This window comes from Pelodiscus sinensis, chromosome 13 (assembly GCF_049634645.1).
Source record: "Pelodiscus sinensis isolate JC-2024 chromosome 13, ASM4963464v1, whole genome shotgun sequence".
Taxonomy (NCBI): Eukaryota; Metazoa; Chordata; order Testudines; family Trionychidae; genus Pelodiscus; species Pelodiscus sinensis.
Window position 1 is genome coordinate 28316933 of NC_134723.1, and position 22663 is coordinate 28339595.

Below are 22663 nucleotides of genomic sequence, written 5' to 3' on the forward strand. Positions count from 1 at the left end.
TGTTCCTTGACATTTTGAAGAATCCTCAAGAGCAATTCCACTAACCCAGGGGTTCCCAAACTTTTTGACACAGGGATCAGTAAATCTATTCACAAGCTTTTGGAGGACTGGAAACATGTATTTGCATATTCATTAAGCAAATGATAAATATTCAAATGAGTTGTTTCTGGTCCTCCCAAAGCCCCCAGCGCCAGCTTTAGCAAAGCTTTTGATACAGTCACCCACAATATTCTTGACAGCAAGTTACGGGAATATGGATTGGATAAATGGACTGCAAGATGGATAGAAACCTGGTTAGACCAGGGTTTCCCAAACTTTTTACTTTAGTTGGAACCCTTCCCCCCCCCCCCCCCCCCCCAGTACTGTTTTTAGCAGCCCAAAAATATAAACGCATATTAAAAAAAAATTAAAAATGAATACATTTTCAGTGTTTCACATGGCTGCATCCTCCGCCCAGCCTGGGCCAGGGCTTGGGGGACCCAGCACCACATGGGCACACCAGGAGGCAAGAGCAGAAGCAGATTGGGGGTAGGGTATCTGGGTAGGAGGGAGTGTACAAGGAGGGGTAGAGTTGCCAGGTGTCCAGTTTTGTACCGGACAGTCCAGTATTTGAGGATTCTGTCCAGGAAACAAATTGAGAAAATACCAGACATGTAAAATATCTGGTATTTTCTAAATAGGTAAATTTTATTATTACGTGTATCAGTCCATAGCTGCAAACTGCTTGGCTGGTAGATGTGCTCATGCTGCATGGGTGTGTCTACCAGCCAAGCAGTTCGCAACTACTTGAGGGAGGGTATGGGGGTATTTTTCAGCATTTATTTTTAGTGACAAAACATAGTCTAGTCAGAAACATTTGGGCTGCGTCTAGACTGGCATCATTTTGCCACCTGTCTACACTGGCCACGAGTATTTGCGCAAGAACACTAACCTTGTAATGTACAAAATCAGTGGTTCTTGTGCAAATACTCTGACGCTCCTGCTCAGGGATAGGCCCTCTTGCGCAAGTATTCTTGCGCAAGAGGCCAATGTAGACAGGCAACGTTAATTTCTTGTGCAAGAAAGCCCGATGGATAAAATGGCCATCAGAACTTTCTTGCGCAAGGGAGCGTCTACACTGGCATGGATGCTTTTGCTCAAAAGCACATCTTTTGCGCAAAAGCATCCATGCCAGTGTAGACACTCTCTTGCGCAAATACTTTTAATGGAAAAACTCTTCCATTAAAAGTACTGCGCAAAATCATGCCAATCTAGACGCAGCCTTATTTTACAGTTGCAATAAATTACGCTTCTCTGCCCAAAAGCATCCCCAAAAGCCTAAGAACACATAACAGAGAATGGGAGCCTACAAAAATACCTTGTTTTGTTCAAAAAACATCTTTGTTCAAAAAAAAAAAAAATGTAACAGACATTGGCCCTGAACTTCAGTTGGAGTAAATTGACAAAGATCCACTGCAGTCACTGGAGCTATGATGATTTACACCAGAAGAGGATCTGACCCATTACATTTAAGAATGAAAGCAGTTCCATTTTCAGAGAAGAAACTCATTAGAAAGTCAAGGGAACAACCACATGGAGAAACCACACTGGGGGGGGAAAGGGGGGAGGAAATCGGATAAATCCTGTGTGTAAAAGATAAAGGGGAAAATACACCTAACCTGACCTCAGTTGCAGTTAGCATCAATCTAGCTACACAATCCCAATTGCTCAGGTCAGAGATGAACTCTAGTACTAGACTTTGGGGGAAGGAGGAGGGGGGCAGATTTTCCCAGACCACAGGACTATTTTTTTTTTAAATGAAAAACTCATGCAGTCCCCTCTTCCGTAGTTTTCTCCTTTTATGGAAGTTAGAAATGGAGTCATTTGCCCATGTATGGGTATTTGTTATGGGGTATTTTCTAGGGGCAGATCCATCTAGGAGCTCTGACCATTTCTATCTGCTGACCTTAGGCAAATATTATGTAGGAACACTCACGTATACTCCCTGTGGTCAGAAAGAGCCAGTTTCATGCTAAAGCCTAGTATTAGAATCAGAGGTGACAAGAACACAATTTGACTGCGTAGCTCAGTGGTCCCCAACTTTCTGGGGCTGCCATGTGCCCGGAGGTTGGCACTGTGCATGCGCCACATGCCCAGGGTGCAAGAATGGCTCGGGCCGGCCCTACTCGCTAGACTGGCAAACATAAATGCCCCAGCAGGCGCCATGGTGCCTGTAGGCACCGCGTTGAGGACCACTGGCCTAGCTAGTCTTTTCGTTACAGATGAACACGACAACCCCTCTGAAACTACCTAAAGAGAAGTCAAGGGAACTATGACGATTTACATCAACCAAGTAACTGCCCTGCCATGCTTTGTGCCACCAACTTTTTAAAGATCTTGTGCAATGCAGTTCCCCACACTTCCCTTTTAACAAGAACTGAAAATTATCATGTAGAATAGTGATAGAAATTATCATGTTTCTCAATATCCTCAAAATTATCATGTTTCTCAATATCTTCAAATTGTATCTATATCTTTCTGGTATCCAAAGGTAAACACAGTAACCCAAGAGAAATACCACAACTCCAAACTGATAGACACAACTGGCTCCAGGATCCAATTGACAAATCTTCTGTGTCTTCAGCCCGAAGTTTATACTAGCTCCTTGCTGTCTCCCCACACTTCATTCCTTCATCTCTCATTGCAAGCTCTTATCCAATTTACTTTCCACTATTACCCCCGGTCTCTCTTGCATTACAATTTTTCCTTCACAATATCTGTCTTAGATTACTTTTCCTCCTGTGTATTGCTGTATTAGTCTACACCAAATCTAATTTTCTTTGTATTTGTTGTATTATCATCATCACTCATGGTCCCAGTAATGGACCAGAGCACCATTGTAGTGTGTGTTATACAAACAAAACGAAAAGACAGTCCCAGCCCCAAAATGCTTACATTCTAAGGTGCCCGCCAGGGCATTTATGTGCGCTCGCCGAGTGATTGGGGCTGGCCCTGCCGACACCCCCGGGCACCCGGCAGCCCGAAAAGGTTGGGGACCACTGTTCTATGGCAAGGTGGATACAGACAGACCAATGGAGGAGCACAAGGAAACAATACTGGTCAACCTAACCTTTGTCGGTTTCTTTGTAGACTTCCCAGCTGAGGAGTGTGTCTCTAACTTTGTCCCAGAGAAGCTAAAGACTTAACCTAGAATCCCCATATATGTATCGCCAATTATTCAAAATACAGGTTTACAAAGAAGGTGTAAGTAGAGATGACAAACTACCATTAGAAATATGGTGAGAATTTCTTTTACAAACTGTCCTTCCTTTAAACTTGGACTGAAGAATTTCTTATTAATACAAATGTTTGTTTTAGGGATGTCACCAATTAACCAGCCCCTCATGCACAGAGTGGCAGGCGAGGCAGGAAAAGGAGGGTGCTCCAGCTCCCCCACCAGTGGAATCCCATTTAAAACGGTTAACTGATTAAATGTTACACTTAACTGGTTAACTAAGTGAACAGGATTTTACATCCCTAGTTTGTTCAGATCATTGCTAAAAATGTACATTCTAAGCCATGTGGAAAGGACAAACAAGACTAAATAAACTGGTATTCACCTTCCACGGTGTTGAAATTAGGGATGTTAAATTTAGATTAATCAAATAGTCAATGGAAATCCCATTGACTATTCAGTTAATCTATCAGTGCACCTTCACCTTTGAACTGTAGCAAGAGCCCTGTCCCCCATGGATATGGTGCTGTGGGGAACTGGCTTTTAAGCCGGCTCCTGCTCCCCTACCCTTGCTGCCTCTTTCTGATAGAGGCAAGAAGGGTGGGGAAAACTACTAGTCACATCACTAGTAAACTATCTGATAAGTTTATAAGCTTCGGGGGCGGGGGGGGGGGGGGTAGCCGAGTTAGTCTGTACAGGTAAACTGAAAAAAGTGCTACTGGACTATTGTTTTTTCAGTTGATAAGTTTATATCAATTTCCCCTTCATTTCACTTCAAGAGTACACTGGGGATTCTGATCCTGTTGTCAGATAAAGGGAGACAGCCTTTCTTGGTTCTCTACGAACCACTCAAGTGCTGCTCCACATCTCCCACCCTGAATTTCAGAAACATTCAGAGATTAGTTCTACAGTTTTAGTTATTGGATGAAAAGGCACCTAAAAACATAAGGAACAGCCATACTAGGACAATGGTCCACTGTGCCCAGTATCCTGGCTTACAGCAGTGTCCAGTGCCATGTGCTTCAGAGGAAACGAACAAAACAGGGCATTTATCGAGTGATCCATCCCTATAGTCCAATCTCAACATCTGGTAATCAGAGCCTTAAGGGCACCCAGAGCATAGTGTTGCATCCTAACCATTTTAGCGAACAACCAGTGATGGAACTATCCACCATGAACTTATCTAGGTTTTTTTTTTTTAAACCCAGTTATAGTTTTGGCCTTCATAACATCCCTTTACAACAAGTTCCACCTGTTGTGTGAAGTTCTGCCTTTTGTTTGTTTCAAACCTTCTACCTATTAATTTAATTAGAAGATGCTGTCACACTGTACATGCCATATTCACCACAGTGGTATAATTGTCATAATTATGATGCACCTCGTACAAAATGAGTCATGTAACATGTCAATGGAAAAGTTATGATATGCAGACTACGATTATCCTATTTGTATGCAGGTATCATTTTTGCTTCTGACTAGAGTTATGAATATTGACTATGCATCTGCATTTCAAATGTGATTGCTGTGGGTAACATCCACAAAGCTTTACATACAATATAAACCAGTGTTTCTCAACCTTTTGTTTTATATAAAGTACCCCTTTTCCAAAAAAAAAAAAAAAATTTATAGATATCCCCAATACCTACAGTTTTCAAACACACCACTTTTTTTTTTCTACCAACACATCTGTTTAAACAACTTAATTGTATCAAGGTGGGCAATGTAATGTTTGGCTATAAAAGATACTAAAATAAAGTGCTGTAAAACTTAAAACAAAATTCAGTTGTGTTGATGTACCCCCCAGACATCGCTCGGGTACCCCAAAGGGTATTCGTACCACTGATTCAGAAACACTGGTCTAGACAACGGGTAAGCAAACATCAGCTGGCAGTGGCCAACCAGGAGCTAACCCTGGTGAACTACCACTGTTTTATTGCCCAACCCTGGGTCTGGACAGCACTTCATGAATGGCCTTTTTAAGCTGAATGGCCTATCAACAAAGACAATGGGCCAGAGAAGAGCTTATTCTCATTAGGGATGTAAAAATTAGGCCTGTCAAGTGAATTGTACTTAATCGCACGATTAATCGGTTTGCAGCCCCTTTGAAACTCTGTGGTAGTGTTTCAAAGAGGCAGTGCTGCAGAAGCCCAGGATCAGCTGCAGTCCTCCGCTGACCCCAGGCTCAGTGCAGCACTGCTCCTTTAATGTGCCACTCCGGCACCTCAAAGGGGCAGCGCAACACGGAGCTGGGGGAAATCAGCTGGAGTGCCCAACTGATCCCCGGCTCTGCGTTGCGCTGCCTCTTTGAAGTGCCACTCCAGTACTTCAAAGGGGGCAGTGCTGCACAGAGCCCAGGATCAGCTGGCTCCTAATGCCCTACCCATTTGAAGCACCGGAGCAGCACTTCAAAGGGGCAGTGCAGCATTAACGCCTGCAATTAACACATTTATTTTTTTAACACGTTAATCCTGCCTTGAATTTAAAGCAGATACATTCAAGGCAGGATTAAGGCGCTAAAAAAATAAACGTGTTAATCGCAGGCGTTAATGCAGATAAATTGACAGCCCTAGTAAAAATCTTCTTTAATTAACCAGTTAAACTTTAAACCTCCACCCACTGGGGCCAGGCCAGACTGCCCCTTTGCCAGCAGTGTGCCCTGAGGGGGCTGGAGCAGCCCTCACTAGTCAACTGTAATGGGTAAGCCTCACCCATTAAGGCAGAGCCCACAGTGAAGCCTCCTTGGGAATGGGGATGCCAGCCGCTGCCGGTCCCACACTTGGAAGCCTTCTCAGGAGCGAAGCCAGCAGCCGCTGCCAGCCTGCTCCTGGGGAGACAGTATGTAACCTGCTGGGAGGAGAGGGGGGAGAAAGGCCCTCCATGAACAGGGGTTGCTCCGGTTGGCCCAAGCAGCCCCTGCCAGTGGTGAGCCCTACAGGGCTGTAGCAGCCCCCTGCCCAGAACATGTGGGAAACTACTCCAGCTCCTACCAGTTAACCAGAACCGGTAAGCATGACCCATTTAGGGTCATGCTTACCAGTTAGCCTTTCACATCCCTAGTGTGATTCAAACATGGCTTAGCTTAAAGAGATGCAGACACCAGCACTTTGGATCAAAAGAAACTTTAATTTTGTAGCACTCTGAATCCATTAAGGTATGTGACAATTTATCAGAGTGCCCCATTACAATAGTGATTAAAAGGGGTTTCACTGTCTTTGCAAAGCACAATATATCTGTGTTCTTATGTAGGGAGAATATAAAGAAAAAAAAAACCCTTCACCTCCTAAAATATTTTTGGCTCTTAGCCCAAGGCCTTTGCTGTTCTGAACTGACATACTCTGCCTGGAAAAAATGAAAACAGAAAATGTTTGCATGAGGAAGAGCTTTATAAACAGCTACTGTTTGTTACCCCTTGGAGTGATCTAAATTGTTGCAGATTTTTTTCCTCCTTTATCTTGTATCCTAATATTCTGACCCAGTAGTCTGGACACTTTTTTTTGGTATAGAAAAAACCCTTTCGAAAAACCACGTAAACCTCCTTTTTTTAGGAAGAGCGGTTTTTTTGAAAAGGGGTTCCCCCCCCAAAACGCATCCAGACTTTGCATATCCCATGGAATTTGCATATCCTCTTTTGAAAATAGAACATAGTCTAGACGTGCCCTTAGAGTATTCGATTTCCACCTGTTTGTCTAGGTAGCTGTCGTTTTGTACTCATTTCTGTCCACTACACAGGACACATCTTCTTTACTGTTCCTATGTCTAGATGGCAGAAGATGAACAGACGTGACTTCTGTCTACTGTGAAGATGCTTTCTGAATATGATTACAGGAGCCCCTTCTGATCTGTTTGGAATATAAATAAGGGATGTGAATGTGTTTCCTAATATATCGCATCCGGTAGCCAACCAGTTAGACTAACAGACAAAATAGCTGTGGATAGTAGTGCAAAGAGCCATGCATTATATATTTATTTTTATATATCTATAACCCTAAGGCACCCCCAGTATCCCTGCTTTAACCCACTGCCCTCCCTCACCCCCAGAGCCAGGCAGCCCCAGATTCTTTTAACAACACCCTGGGTCTCACTGGAGCCACTGCCACCACCCCATGCTTTTCCCTCCAAGAACTGGGGCGAGTGCACAGAGTGGCCACGAACTATCTGGGCGCGAGGCTCCAAAAGACAGTCGAACGTTCCTTTGAAGGCAGGTGCCACTGCCCCCTCCCTGAATCCTGGACATTTTTTGTTTTTTAAAAAAGCCAGCCAGAAGGCAATTTAACATCGGAAAATGAGGACATGTCTGGAAAAAAAAAACATGTCTTGAAGAGAGAAAGAAAGAAAAAAAAAAGTAATTCTAATAAGAGACGCATTTCTATGAGCAAAGAGCCGCATGCGGCTTGAGACCGGGGTTGGCTCAAGTGCCCTCCCCTCACCTCCCCCGCTGCCTCTGTATCAGAGGGAATAGCTGGGATGAGGGGAGGCAGGAGACGCCTGCCCTCCTCCACCCTGCTGCCTCTCTCAGAGTCATCAATGCAGAGTCTGGGGGGACACAGGGGAGCCTGTACACAAGGGAGCCAGCTTTCAAGCCATTCCCCACCCCTCACGCTACTGCCTCTATCAGAGGCAGCAGCGCTGTGGGGGGCAAGCGGGAGCCGGTACACCCAAGGAACCAGCTTTTAAACCAGTTCTCCATATATGCCAACTCCCACGGAGCCACTTGCCACCTCCTTCCCCTGGCCTGTAAATATGTAACCACTGAATTTTTTTAGCGGTTACATGTTTTACACAAATAAATGTATTTTAACATAACTGAAAATCTGAAGCCATAGTTATTAGTGAACTCCACTAAAACATCCTATTATTTAAAAAAAAAAAAAAAAAAAGGTTACCTGAATCTAAGGGGTTATCTGTATTAAGCAGTAATGAGGATTATGTGGGTGTAATTTCTGAACTGCATTAATGTGTTGTGCATTAACATAGTGCTGTCTGAAATTTTATGAACACACAGTAGGGAACATACCAAAAGATTACTCATTACAATATATACTACTGTAATGTAGATAATATACCTATATGTATTCCTAGAAAAAGTTCCAAAAAAACATGGATATCTACACAGAACTCAAGAATTATTTAAAAAATAAACACTGAAATATTAAATTAATAAATCATGAAAAGCAGAAAGCCATCAGTACTGTAACGTCTGAGAGTTTCTTAGGGTACGTCTAGACTACATGCCTCTGGCAACAGAGGCATGTAGATCAGGCTACCCGACAGAGTAAAATGAAGCGGCGATTTAAATAATCGCCGCTTCATTTAAATTTACATGGCTGCCACGTTGAGCCGACAAACAGCTGATCAGCTGTTTGTCGGCTCAGCACGATAGTCTGGACGCTCCCCTGCCGACATCAAAGGGAGCTGTCGACAACCCAGGTATGCCTCATCCCAGGAGGCATACCTGGGTTGTCGACAACTCCCTTTGATGTCGGCAGGGGAGCGTCCAGACTATCGCACTGAGCCGACAAACAGCTGATCAGCTGTTTGTCGGTTCAACGCGGCAGCCATGTAAATTTAAATGAAGCGGCGATTATTTAAATCGCCGCTTCATTTTACTCTGTCGGGTAGCCTGATCTACATGCCTCTGTCGCCAGAGGCATGTAGTCTAGACGTACCCTTAGAGTACATTGATACAGATCACTTTAAATGTCTGCTACACAGATTTCTACCCATGAATTCCCCAACACTGGCTAATCAGTTAGTTCTTCTGGCGTGGTGATGTCACACAGTTAGGTACACACCAGTTTCTTTAACAAAATCACAGACTCTAAACAAGGTCTCTTGCTTGCTGTTTCCTAAAATAAATCAGGAACCATTCCAATGGGCAGTTTCCTTTGGGCAGTTCCCCTGGGCAGCCAGGAGCGAAGCAGGGCGTTTCCTACTTTGTGAGCAATGTAAATCTGTCCCTCTGTTACCACTCCCTGCCAACACAACATAGATCATTCCCAAAGACTAAACACTGCCAGCAGAATGCACTATATGGAAAACCAAAGGGAACCTAATGGGAAAACAGTCATTAGAACACAAGAATGGCCATAATGAGTCAGACCAAAGGTCCATCTAGCCCAGTATCCTGTCTTATAACAGTGGGTAGTGTGCAAGTGCCCCCAGAGGAATGAACAGAACAGGTAATCAAGTGATCCATTCCCTTAACACTCATTCCTAGCTTCTGGCAAACTGGAACTAGGGACACGATCTCTGACCAATCCTGGATAACATCCAAAAGAGATAGACCTATCCTCCATGCACTTACCTAGTTCTTTTCTGAACCCTGTTATAGTCTTGGCTTCACAATATGTTCTTGCAACAAGTGCCACAGGATGATTGTGTGTTATGTAAAGAAATACTTCCTTTTATTTGTTTTAAACCTGCTGTCAATTAATTTCACTTGGTGACCCCTAGTTCTTGTGTAATGAGAATTGAACAACACTTCCTTATTTACTTTCTCCACATCAGTCATGATTTAATAGACCTCTATCACAGTGTTTCTCAACCTTTTTTTATAAAGTACCCCTTTAAAAAAAAGATAAGTACCCCCAGTACCTATAGTTTTCAGACAATTTTTTTTCTGCCATTGTAACACATTTGTTTCAACAATTTAATCGCAGCCGGGCGAGCAATTAAATTTTTGGGTGTAAAAAGTACAAAAATAATAAAGCGCTATAATACTTTAAACAAAAATTCAGTGTTGACATACTCCCCAGAATGCTCTCGAGTACCCCTAAGGGTACTCGTACCACTGGCTGAGAAACACTGCTCTATCATATCCTCCCCTTAGTAGTCTCTGTTGCAAACTGAATAGTACCAGTTTTACTAATCTCTCCTCAAACAGACCCTAATCATTTTTGTTCCCTTTTTTGGTATTTTTTTCTAATTGTAATATATCTTTTTTGAGATGGGGCAACCAGATCTGCAAGCAGTAATCAAGATGTGGACATACCATAAATGGATTGCTGCTGCACACTGAGGAACTATCCACAATGATGCCAAAAATCACTTTCTTGAATAAAGGCTAATTTAGACCTTATAATTTGAGGTGTATAGTTGTGATTCAGTTTTTCAACATGCATTACTTTGGATTTATCAACAATGAATTTCCCCTGCCATTGTGTTACTCAATTATGCCGTTTTGTGAGATTCTTTTATAGCTCTTTCCAGTCTGCTTGGGACATAACTATCTACAAATTTTGCCACCTCACTGTTTACCCCTTTTTCCAGATCACTTATGAATATGTTGAATAGGACCGTTCCCCGTAGAGACCCCTAGAAGACGTCACTATTTATCTCTCTCCATTCTGAAAAATTACCATGTATTCCTCTCCTTTAGTTACCAATCTATGAGAGGACCTTCCCTCTTATCCCATGATAGCTTATTTTGCTGACAAGCCTTTGGTGAAGGCGTAAGAAGCGAGTAAAAAGATAGCAGGCACAGAGAAGCTCCGAGGAAGATAAGTGTTTAACTGTACAGGTTGGACTTCTCTTGTCCAGCATCCTCTGGACCTGACCCATCCCAAAGGAGGGAATTTGCCAGATTGGGGAGGTCCCTGCTACCGGCCTCCCAGGACATTCCCCATCCCTGTGGTTGGCTCTGCTCTGGTCCCAATGCCACTGGGCTCCAGCCTGCAGGGGCTTCCCGGGGGACGAAGCTCCCCAGCTGTAGCAGCCCCTTTTCTCCCCTGCCATACCAGGAATCCCTGGGGGGGGGGGAGGGGGCGCTTGCCGGCTGCTCGCTTATGCCGCGCTCCATTGGGGATTGGGCTTGCCGGTCCCACTGCTGCCCCACCTGGCTGGTCCCCTTTCTCCTCCCGAGGGCCGGGGCTCACATTCCCAGGTACCAGAGCTCTATTATCCAGCAACATCTGGACCATGGATGTTGCCGGATCAGAGTCTCCAAGATTTCAGAGGTTCAACCTATACAGTAAACACATCACTGCAACTCAAATTTAAGTGTAACATTTTCAAAAGCACTTAAGTCCCATCTGACTTAGGAACTTATGACTACTGAAAGTCCTGGGGTACAGGATTCAAAGTAATACCTACTTGAAAATAGCACCTACTTGACTTAGGAGCCTACATTGAAAAATTTACCCTCAATCTAAAAGAAAGGGAAGCGGGAGATCTTCAGACAAACATGACCTAATCCACCTAGCAAAAAGCAAGAGACACACTAGGTCAAGTTCAACTTTGCTGTACAAAGGGCAGATGCCTTTTATAATCAATGAGAGTAAACATGGCAGATTAAAGCAGCATTTGAAGGGGGGCAGGGAGAACATGCCAATGTTCAACAAGCTGAAGTTGTTCTTCCCATTTCCATTTTATTAGCACTGCAACACTGGAGTGGTAACAGAAGGGCTGTGAGATCAGGCTCCACAGAGGGGGGAAAAAGGTCATGAACAGGGTGCTAGAAAATTTTCTCCTCTTAGCTGAAGGATGAGCTTAATGCATGATACAGTCCAGACTCTGGCTACAGTACACTGACAAACTCTATGCAAGCCTGACTAAGCCACAGTGGGAAATGGAAGCTTTGATTATTCCTCTTTATTTGGCAAAAAGGGAAGCAGTTTGGCTTTTTTCCCCTCTGGGATGGTAGTAGTCTCTACTGATCTGAAAATGAGCCTGGAATGTAAAATCTGTGGGGAATACAGGTAGGTAGGGGGCCCATCTGATTTAATAGCTTTAGATGTGAATAACTTCAACTAAATAAATTCCTAGGGTAAAATCGTGGCCCACTGAAGTCAATGGCCAAATTCCAATGACTTCAGGCGAGCCAGGATTTGACCCCAAGATTTACATCAATTGGGGAGTTGAGCTTGGTGTCAGTCTTTACTGTTATGACGTAAGACAAGCACTTTGGTTACAAAGAAAAGTCCATCTTTGCATGCTTTGTCCCACTTTGCCTGTGGTATTCAGGGACAGCCGGATATCCTACAGCTAACTGCACAGTGAGTAACAGAGACTTGTACCATGGCTCAGCTGTGTCCAGCATGCTCTCATTGGACAGGTATTTGAAAGCTAGGTAGCCTGATGCTAGACTCAATACCCAGTATTTAAACTGAAGTAATTTTCTGAAATCTAGATAGCACCTGCTTCTCTCACTTTCGAGGCAGAACTAAAACTGAAATCCAGGGATATAATTTCCTGATTCATATGGAAAATTAGTGGCTACCCTGATAATAAATTCTGCCACAGTTCTAATAACTATCTTTTTGTGATGGAAATAGGGGGAAAAACAAAAAGGTCTGCAAGCAGATATTCACTCTCTCCCCTATTTTAAATGCCTACATGCATTTCCCCCTGCCCCCTACCCCACACACACACACCAGCAAATTTTTAAAGGAAAAACAACAATGCTGAACTAGAAGCTGAAACATGACTGGAATAGCCTTAAAAAAATCAACTTATAGGGGAAAAAAAGCATAGTATCGTTTGAACTGCTTGAAGTCATAGCGAAATGAGCCTCAACAAGAGCTTCTGAAATAATCTCTCATTATGAAGTACTTCCTTCTTTGTGCAAACATTTCAATGCATTATGAAACTCATCGCATGTTTCTTAAAAGCTGAGCCTGAACCCTTGAAGTGCTTAGATTACAACAGAGTGCTTGCTGCTTACTATGTACTAGCCATTACCTAGGATGCTGTTACTACTGAGTCTATAATATGAAGCAGTAATTTTAATGGGGAAAAATGTGGAAGAAAAGCCAACTGGAGCAGCCTCTGTCAGAAGCCACTCAGGAAGAGAGTACTGGTGGTAACAACACTAATCCAGAGCTTTGAATGGCAGACACAGACCACATAAACATAAGTATTCATCCCCCCCCCCCAAACACACACACACACACACACACACACACACACACACACGAGAGATAATGTTTAGAATGGAGCAGGTAAGAGAATAAATCCAGAGTTATTACAACAGAAAGGTCTGTGTCCTTCAGTTTAGGGATGTAATAGTATAGACAATTAACCAATTAGCAAAAGCTTATAGGTTAATGCCATAGACTACATGCATTCCCACCCACACCAGTAAATTGTTATCATCAGGCTGGTCAGTAGCCCAGCTCAGTCCCAACTTGCACCAGGTCCTATCCCCACTGCAGCATTCATTTAAAGTGTATTAAGACCCAGGTGGGCAGGCAGATTGGCTTGTGCCAGGTCCAGGAGCTTAAACAACGCCCTGGACAGAGGCTGTATCAGAGGCAGCAGCGCAGGGCAACAGGCAGCTGATCCATGAGGGGAGCTGGTTTTTAAACAGGCTCTTCTTGCAGACCAGCTCCCACCTGGCACCCCACGCTGCTGCTTCTACTACAGAGGCAGCAGTGCAGAGTGGCAGGGAGCTCCTCAGGAGTGGGGCAGGAGCACCCTGGCTACTGGCCCCGCCCTGAGAACTATAGAATAGTCAAGTAACCAATAAGAATTTATGAGGTTAACTATTCAATTAACCGATATTTAACATCCCTACTTCAGTCGTTGTAGCTGTGTCAGTCCCAGGATATTAGGCACACAAAGAGAGTGAAGTAATATCTTCTACTGAACCAACTTTTGTTAGCCTCTCCGTCACCAACAGAATTAAATTAAAGAATACTCTCTCACCCTCTCAGTCTCTCTCAGGTCCTTCAGTGACCTTTGAAAGTACTCAATCCTCTACTCATCCGAAAAACACTGGCCTCTTGTCCATGACTGCTATCAAGATTATTTTAATCAGTTTTAATTTAACCCTAGTTGTATGAAGCTCTGCAGAAAATCATCAGAAACCTTAAGAAAAATCAAGAGTCAAAGATAGGTGTCTACAGAGGAAATCTGAGAGTCAGCTTCAGCACTGTGACAGTTAAGAGATCAACAGGACTGAAGGTAAAGGTAAGCTCTTATGGGAGTTCAGCTACCGCAACCGCCAGGAACATTACCCCTTGGCTAACCTGGAATTTCAGTTTGCTTTTTTTTTTTTATGAATTCCAGCTATCTGGTTTACCTATATGAGGAAAACAAAAGAGAATGTAATTTTCCTTCTTAACCCCATGATGGAGTCTAGGAGGAAATGACAGGAAAAGTACTGAGAACTAATTGAGATTATGCAGGAACAATCTCTGCAATAAACCAATCCATCAACAGTGAATAGGATGCAAGATTTCAAGCCTTCCAAGATGGCTGTTGTAGGTAAGGCAGTGATTATCAACCAGTAGATCTAATGGTAGATCTTGGAGCCTCTGACAGATGATCCTGACTGGTTTGGCTAGGAAGCTATCAATCACTGGCACTTCATTTGCCCCTCCACCCACTGTCATGCTGCTCCTGCTCTCTGCCTTGGAGCTGCTCCCCGGGAGCGAATGGGGTGGGAGGGAGGCACTGATGTCAAAGTGTCCCTTCTACCCCCACTTCTGTACCTGATCTCCACACAAAGAGAAGGAGATAAAAGGAGATGGCAATGCAAATCTCTTACACAGACACATACACAATGTGTGAGTGAGATACTCACAAACACAGTGTCCTTCACACATCTCCTGACCCCACACATACATGGGTTATTGTTACTTTTACTGCTTCCAAAGTGAGTTATTTTTGGTTTTTGACTGGTATGTGCAGTTCGTAATTTTCATTTCTCTCACGCTTAAATTTAATTCTTTGAATAGTGAGTTCTCAAATGCCTAACCTGTTGTGGCTGGAGTAATTATCCCTACGGTAATTGCTGTTCCTGAAGTGGCTGGCATTTCCCTGCAGCCCTTGAGAAGAGCAGAGCAGGGGACTCCACATGCTGTCCTTGTGTGCAGACACCACTCCTACAGCTCCCATTGATAAGTATTGGGGAACCATGGTCAGTAGAAACTGTGGGCTCAGTGTCTGTAGATATGGGGCAGCACATGGTGCCATGAAGCCATTGCTGTACATGCCAGCTGCTTTGAGGAGTGGTACAGGGCCAGGGCAGGAGTAAGCTTGCCTTAACTCCACTGCACCACCCGGAAGCTATTTATGTTAAACAATGCCCAGCTACAGCCTGCTTCCTGAACCCCCATCCCAGTCCTCAGTCCCCTGCTGCACCAAACCACCTGCCCCAGACACAAGACCTCTTGCACACAACTCTTTCCCAGAGCTTGCACCCTCACACCCTTCCTAGACCCCAATACTCCACCCTGGGCTAAGCCTGGAGCCCCTCCCACACTCCAAACCCCTTAGCCCAAGACCAGAGCCTGCACCCCTACATCGACCTGTTGAAAGTGAGTGAGGACGGGGGAGGAAGGGTGATGGAACAAGCCAGGTGAGGCCTTGGAGAAAGGGTGGAGCAAGGGCAGGGCCTCAAAGAAGGGGTGGGAAGGAAGTGGGGCAAGGGTATTTCAGTTTGAGGTAGACCTTTCATTGCACTTAAATTGAAAGTGATTTTGTGGTTAAAAAGGTTGGAGACCACTGGGGTAAGGTAACTTCCAAAAGACTCGAGCCAGCAAATGAGCAGAACACACCAGCATATGGAAGATATGAGGAACCAGAAAGACTTCATTTTGCTTTTACAGTATAATTAAGCAATAGAAAAATCTTCATTTGCTGATCACAACTTGGAAAAGTGATCAAAGCACTTACAGAACCAGAACCTTGGGAACAGGAACAAGTAAGCAGAGACCAAAAGAAATTAGAAAGGTGTGAGGAACTATTTTGGGGTTGGGGCTGCACACAAGAGAGAAGGGGGGGAACCCACACAAAACAACCCCTCCAAAAAAAAAAAACCCACCCTCACTGATGTGGCCCCCAACTGAGATGGAGAAATTCCTTTCGCAAACCAGAGCCTAGGGGCGAGCATAAGCTAGTAGATTTTCTGTGCTCCACAGTGCGGAGCTCCCCAATGCTGGGGGGGAAGAGGGTCCTGAGTCTCAAGAGCCAGATCCAGGCAAGACAAAGGCTACATCTGGCTCCTGGGCCTGACATTCCTCACCCCGAAATATAAAAGAAAGGTTAAGCAAGCTGGAAAACAGAGAGGAAAATGACTAGTTTAAAATAAAATACCAGCCAATTTTTGTTCCAAACTCACCATTTTCATTCTGTCAGACATCTGGGATGGAGTAAAATTATCTCAGGGATATTTTACTGTTCTCTATAAAGACTATTAGAGAACAGTAAAAAGATTTAAAAGATTATCATCAAGACATGGACCAAGAAAGGCTTTAATCTCAATAAAGACACCCTCTAAATAAAGAGACAACTTCAAAAGCACACACTAATTAAAAAGCAGAGATCTATATCATTCCTACATTCTGAGAAGTGCCTAAACCACTTTTAGCATCATTTAAATATTAATTATAGCTAATTTTTCTATTATTTTTCATAGATTGATATGAGAATCCTGCACTGTTAAAATGTGAAAGGCTAAAATCATAGGTTGTCCATTTAAACTGCAATTGTAGCTGACCCTGAATGATCTTATTTGTCACAAAAGACCGGATAATTGGTCAGAAACCAAAGTTTGGAAAAAACTGCTTTAAAAAGAACACGTACTTGACAGAGTAAAAAAAACCTGTTGAATATTTTGTTTCCATTAAAGGGAAAAAAGACCATTAATAAAAAAGGCACTGGTTAATTTTTTTAATACATAAATTAAGGGGCTGTTAGGTGCCAAGCTTTTCTAAATACATATGGAAATACTGTATTATTGCAAAACGCCACTCACCAGCAAAATGAAAGATACTTAAAGCCATAATTAGTTTGTCTCTCCACAGCTTCTAGTTAGAAAGCTTTCGTCCAGTAAATGATTTTACTTTGCAACATATTCAATATGCTAAGGAGTGCCACAATATTATTTCAGTGCTTAAATATTTATGAACCCCATACAGAATGTCCACTTTTCATTTCATTAATACTGCTGACTGAGGGTTTATGCAGCTCTCTCTTCCACCAGGAATGGTTACTATTTTACAAGAAGCGGATGCAGAACTTAAATGGTGTGAGATGCAGTTCATATGTTACATCAGTGTTACGGGATCTTCCTATCAATTAGTTTCCCGGTAGAGCTCGAGGTGATAGACTAATACTATCTCACTCACCCCTTCAAAGACTGCCTCTTACCCCTAACAATTACAAGAACAGATGCTAGAATTGCATTGGTGTTTTCTGGAAGAGATGTGGCATTTTAGAATTCACTTTCTCGCTCAGAATCTGGATTTGTTAACCTGCTTTTCAGGAGGTCTTAATTTTTTTTCCCATTTGCAGACCCCTGAATATTTTCAGATGGAAGTACAGATCCCTTTCAAAATTCAACCTGTGGTCTACAGACTGCTACCCTAGAAGTCTTAAGCTGAAAACTGACCAAACAAAATTGAACTATAAATATTTTATGTCCTCAGCACAGCATCTGATGCAGCATGACCAAAAAAAGCTAAACTAGGGGCTTATATTTCTGGACCTGTAGGAGGAGGTACTCACATACTTCTGACTGATCAGCAAAATGAAATTCCCACTGAGATCTGAGAATTGAACACTGAGATGGTCACCTTTCATGGACTGCTTAGACATAGTCTGCAGACCTCCAAGGATCTGCGGACTATAGGTTGAAAGGCCACTGACCTATAGTAATAAATTCACAGAGCTCAATCTATTCTGCTTAACAAAAAGAAAGTTAAGAGGTGATTCAATTACAGTCTGTAAGTATCTACAAAATGAACAAACATTTAACTATTGGCTCATCAATCTAGCAACAAAAAGTGTAATAAAATCCAATGGCTGGAATTTGAAGCTTGACACATTGAGACTGGAAAGAAGGCATACATTTTGACATTGAGGTAAATTAAAAACAAACAGTTTACCAAGAATCATGGTAGATTCCATATCACTGACCATTTTTAAAATCAAGATTCAATGTTTTTCTAAAGAAAGGATCCAATAATTAGTTTGGGAAAGTTCTATGACTTTTGTAATACAAGAGATGAGAGTGGATTATTGCAATGGTCCCTTCTGGCCTTGGAATTTATGAACTCTCCCATGGTGATGCTGCAGGTATGAATGAAAAGGCCCCTAGTTTGCATTAATGCAGCCCTGAATTATCTTAAAGCGAATTAGGAACCCTTTAGTTCACATATACAGCATCTGCATGGGGAAATTGCAGTGCAGCACTTTGATGTGATCTACTATTTTCACTCCAGTTTGGATTGCAGGGGTGAGAACATACTCCTCAACCTATCTCAGAAGAGGTTCACCCACTAATCCCACATATAGGCCAGATACACATACTATGAAAAGAAACATCAAATATATTTGCTTGAAGAAAATACACAAATAACTCAGTTCTGCAACTACCCCCAAAAAATACATACTAAACCCTGGTCTACACTAGGAAATTATGTCAGTATAAACACCTCAACTAGAAGGTGTGAAAAAATCCACACCCCTGAGTAACAGAATTAAACAGACCTAACCCCTGGTATAGACAGTGCTATCTGATGGGTTCTCCTGTCCACCTAGCTACCTCATATGCCTTCATTGGGTGTTGTTCCTCAAATATAATACAAATTGAATATTCATGCATAAAATTAGTTGCAATTTCACCTGCACATCCATCACACATTTAACATGTTGCCGCTCTACATTTTAACTTAATCATAACTTCTCTATACATCAGGAACTGATAACCAGTTACATGATTATCTTACCCATTACCAAGATAGCTTCCCCAATTATCACCTCTAATATCATTAGCTCACAGACATTTACCTCTCCTCCCCCTCCCCAATCGGATCAGAAATTTGATTTGTTCTTTTCATATGTGTTCATTTTTTTAATTGTATCCTTTGGTATATATGGTTGTGACAATTTTCTTCCACTATTTGATCTGAGGAAGTGGGTCTGGCCCACGAAAGCTCATCACCTAATAAACCACCTGTTAGTCTTTATAGTGCTACATAGTCCTGTTTTTATTTCATATAACAGCTTATTAAACATTAGAGCTCTTGAATTTCTGACATTTGTATCATTCTATCTTGTTTTGGGTGATAAAAAAGATCAGATAGATCGATAGAGCTAAAACCCAAAGGAAATATCTGCAGGATACTGGGGGGAAGAAAAAAAAACCACAGTGAAAATAGTCCACACTAGGGATGTGAAAATGTAACCATGTAGACTGTTAACTGATGAACCTGGGCTCATCAGTTAACCTTCATGGTCATATGTAGGCTCCCAGTATGCATGGGAAGACAGCTTAAAACAGTGGTCTCCAACCTTTTTAACTACAAAAACACTTTTTCAATTTAAGTGCAATGTAAGATCTACCTCAAACCAAAATTCCTTTGCCCCACTTCCTTCCCACCCCTTCTTTGAGGCTCTGCCCCTGCTCCACCCTTTCTCCAAGGCCTCACCCAGCTCGTTCCATCACCCTTCCTCATTAACTTTCAACAAGCTGGGGTAGGGAGTTGGGGTGCAGGTTCTGGTCTTGGGCTAAGGGGTTTGGAGTGTGCGAAGGGCTCCGGGCTTAGCCCAGGGTGGGGGATTGGGATCCAGGAGCGGTGTCAGGATGGAAGCTCTGGGAAGAAGCTTGGGTGCAAGGGGTCTCATATCTGGGGCAGAAGGTTGGGTGCAGCAGGGGATTCAGGATTGGGACAAGGGTTCAGGAAGCAGGCTCTGGCTGGGCATTGTTTAACAGAAACAGCTTCCGAGTGGTGCAGTGGAGTTAAAGCAAGCTTACTCCTGCCCAGGCCCTGAACCACTCCTCAAAGCAGCTGGCATGTACAGCAATGTCTCCATAGAACCATGTGCTGCCCTCTCCCTCCCCCCCCCCCCCGCAATCTAAAGTGCTACATAGTCCTGTATTTTGTTTCAACTGAGCCCACAGCTTCTATTGGCAATGGTTCCCCAATACTGATCAATGGGAGCTGCAGAAGTGGTGTCCGTACACAAGGACAGCATGTGGAGACCCCCTGTTCTATCTCTCTCGGGGGCTGCAGGGAAATGCCAGCCACTTCCAGGAGCAGCAATTACCATAGCAATTACTCCAGCCAGGACAGATTAGGCATTTGAGTACTCACTATTCAAATAATTAAATGTAAGCATTAGAAAGAAATGAAAATTACAAAAGGCACAGACCAGTCAAAAAACCAAAACTAACCCACTTTGCAAGCAGTAAAAGTAACAATAACAACCCACCTATGTGTTGAATGAGGAGATGAGAGTGAAGGACAGTGTGTGTTTGTGAGAATGACGGAGACACACACAATGTGAGACTGACAGATTTGCATTGCCAAGCTCCCTCTATCTCCTTTTCCTTGTGTGGAGATTGGGTACAGAAGTGGGGGTAGGAAGGACAACTGGACATCAGCACCCCTTCCCTCACTTTGCACAGCAAGCAGAAGCCTACCGGGGGGGGCAGCTCCAGGGCTGGAGCAGCATGACAGTGGGTGAAGGGGCAGTGCTTGATAGCTTCCTAGCCAAACCAGTCAGGATCACCTGTCAGAGGCTCCAAGATCTACGCATAGATCCCAATCTACTGGTTGATGAGCACTGGCTTAAAAGCTGGCTCCCTGTGTGCACCGACTCCCAGGGGCCATCTACCCTGGTGTGTAACTGCTGAAGTTTTCAGTGGCTACACATTTACCTGATTGAACATATTTTAAATATCCCTAATTCACTCATGCACACACCCCTCTGTTGTGTTTGCAGTCCTAACACCAGTCCAGGGATGCATGGAATCAGAAAAAGTAAATGAAATAGGCCAGTTCCTTTTCATTTTTCTCAGCATGAATAAACACAAGATACAAATAAAGGCTCTGCTCCTACAATGACTTGCAATACATAATGTTAATAGGTGTATAAATAACCCCACCTTGAAGTCAACACAATTACTCTGAGTGCTCAATTGTTAAACAGGCAAATTACATCTTTGCTCCATCAGGGCCAAAGAGTGAAAAACGGATCAGATCATGTCAAGCTTTTAATTAATATATTCAAGATATGTCTAAGGAGGCAGGGGAAGATATTTTAAAATATGTGATTTGGCTGCAAGAGCATACCAGCCTCCCCAGGATGAGTTCTTATCCCAACAGGTGGCTTTTGACCAGGCACCTCTAGACAGCTGCTTTTCCCCTTAAGCATGAGGGGACTCCGATGTCCCAGCTTACACCCAAAGGGGAACATCGCCCTTACCTGCAACATCGTGACCACGTGGCAGGGGTTCAGCAGATAGATGACCGTCCTGGTGGCAAACTTGAACCCCACCTCCAGGCCGAAGGTGAGGCAGAGGGCTACCAGCAGCAGGTTCTTGCCCAGGCTCTCCTGCTTGGCCTGCGGCAACCGGGCCACTTGGTCTCCCTCCTCCCGGCAGTGCAGCTGCCGCTTGATCTGCCGCAGCGAGACCAGGATCTCCAGCACGCCCACGGCGAGGAAGACCAGGCTCTCCAGCAAGCGCTGCTGCGGGCTGAGGAAGGCGGCGCACTCGGGCCCCCCGTTGCCCTCGAAGCTGGGGTCCACCCCGCCGTAGAGCCAGTCCAGCAGGTTGCCGAGGCTGTAGCGGGCCATGGCGCGGAGCTGCTCGCCCTGGCTGTCCCGGAGCAGGGCGGGACCCACGCCAGGATGCTGGCGGAGCATGAAAGGGGGGACCCCGCGGCCGCTCGGGTCGGCAGGCGCTGGCCGCGCCCCGGCGGGCTACCCCCAGCCCGGCTGCCCCGGAGGCTCGGCGCTGGGAACCGCCGGCAGCGGCGCGTCCGCGGAGAGAGGGAGCCGCTCAGCGCGGCAGGGGCCCGGCAGCCCCGACCTCAGCCCCCTTCCTCCCGGCCCTGCCCGCGCGCGCGCTCCCCTCGCGCCCCCAGCCGCCGCGCCGGGCTCGCAGGCGCTAGGGCCGGTACCTCAGCGGGCGGGCCCCCGGCCTACGGGGGCGCCCGCAGGGGCCTGCAGCTGCTGCCCAAGCAGCAGGGGGCGCCCACTCCCGCCGCGTCCCGCGCCTCTGGCGGCCCCTGCCCGGCGCAGCAGCAGCACCCACCGACGTGCCTGCCTCGCAGCGAGACATGGATGAGCCGGCCCCGATTGGCTACGCCCGGCCGCCCGCTCCGCCCCCTCCCCCGGCTCGGGAGTCCCGCCGCTTCCTCCTTCCTCCGCCTACAGCTTCCTCCGCCCTTCTGCTGCCACCGCCTCCCGCTGCTCGGGTCCCCTCCCACCCGCACCCTCTGCTCTGCACCTTCCTTCCTCCTCCCGCCCCTTCCCGCTCAGCCCCTGAGCCCTCAGCCTCTGCTCTGCACCTTCCTCCTGCGCCCTCTTAACCCCTGCACCTTCCTTCCTTCCTCCTCCCGCCCCTGTGTTCGCCTTCCTTCCCCCTGCACTCTTCCCTTCTGCACCCTCCACCCCGTCCCACCCTTCTTCCCCCTCCTCCTCCTGCTCTCACTCTCTGCTTGCACCCTCCTGCTTCCTCCTCCACCTCGCTGTTCTTCACCTTTCCTCCAATCC

General features: G+C 44.9%; 1 protein-coding gene across 5 annotated transcripts in view; it reads right to left on the reverse strand.

The window, feature by feature from the left end:
* TMEM164 (transmembrane protein 164) overlaps positions 1-22309 on the reverse strand; it is a 94059-nt gene extending 71750 nt beyond the window's left edge. The window contains exon 1 of one of the 5 annotated variants that reach the window (XM_075940926.1): positions 22203-22309. In XM_075940926.1, the coding sequence (XP_075797041.1) occupies positions 22203-22229 (27 nt within the window). In that variant the 5' untranslated portion in view covers positions 22230-22309. The other 4 variants (XM_075940925.1, XM_075940929.1, XM_075940930.1 and 1 more) reach the window with 4 other exon arrangements.
* Positions 22310-22663: the final 354 nt, after the last annotated feature.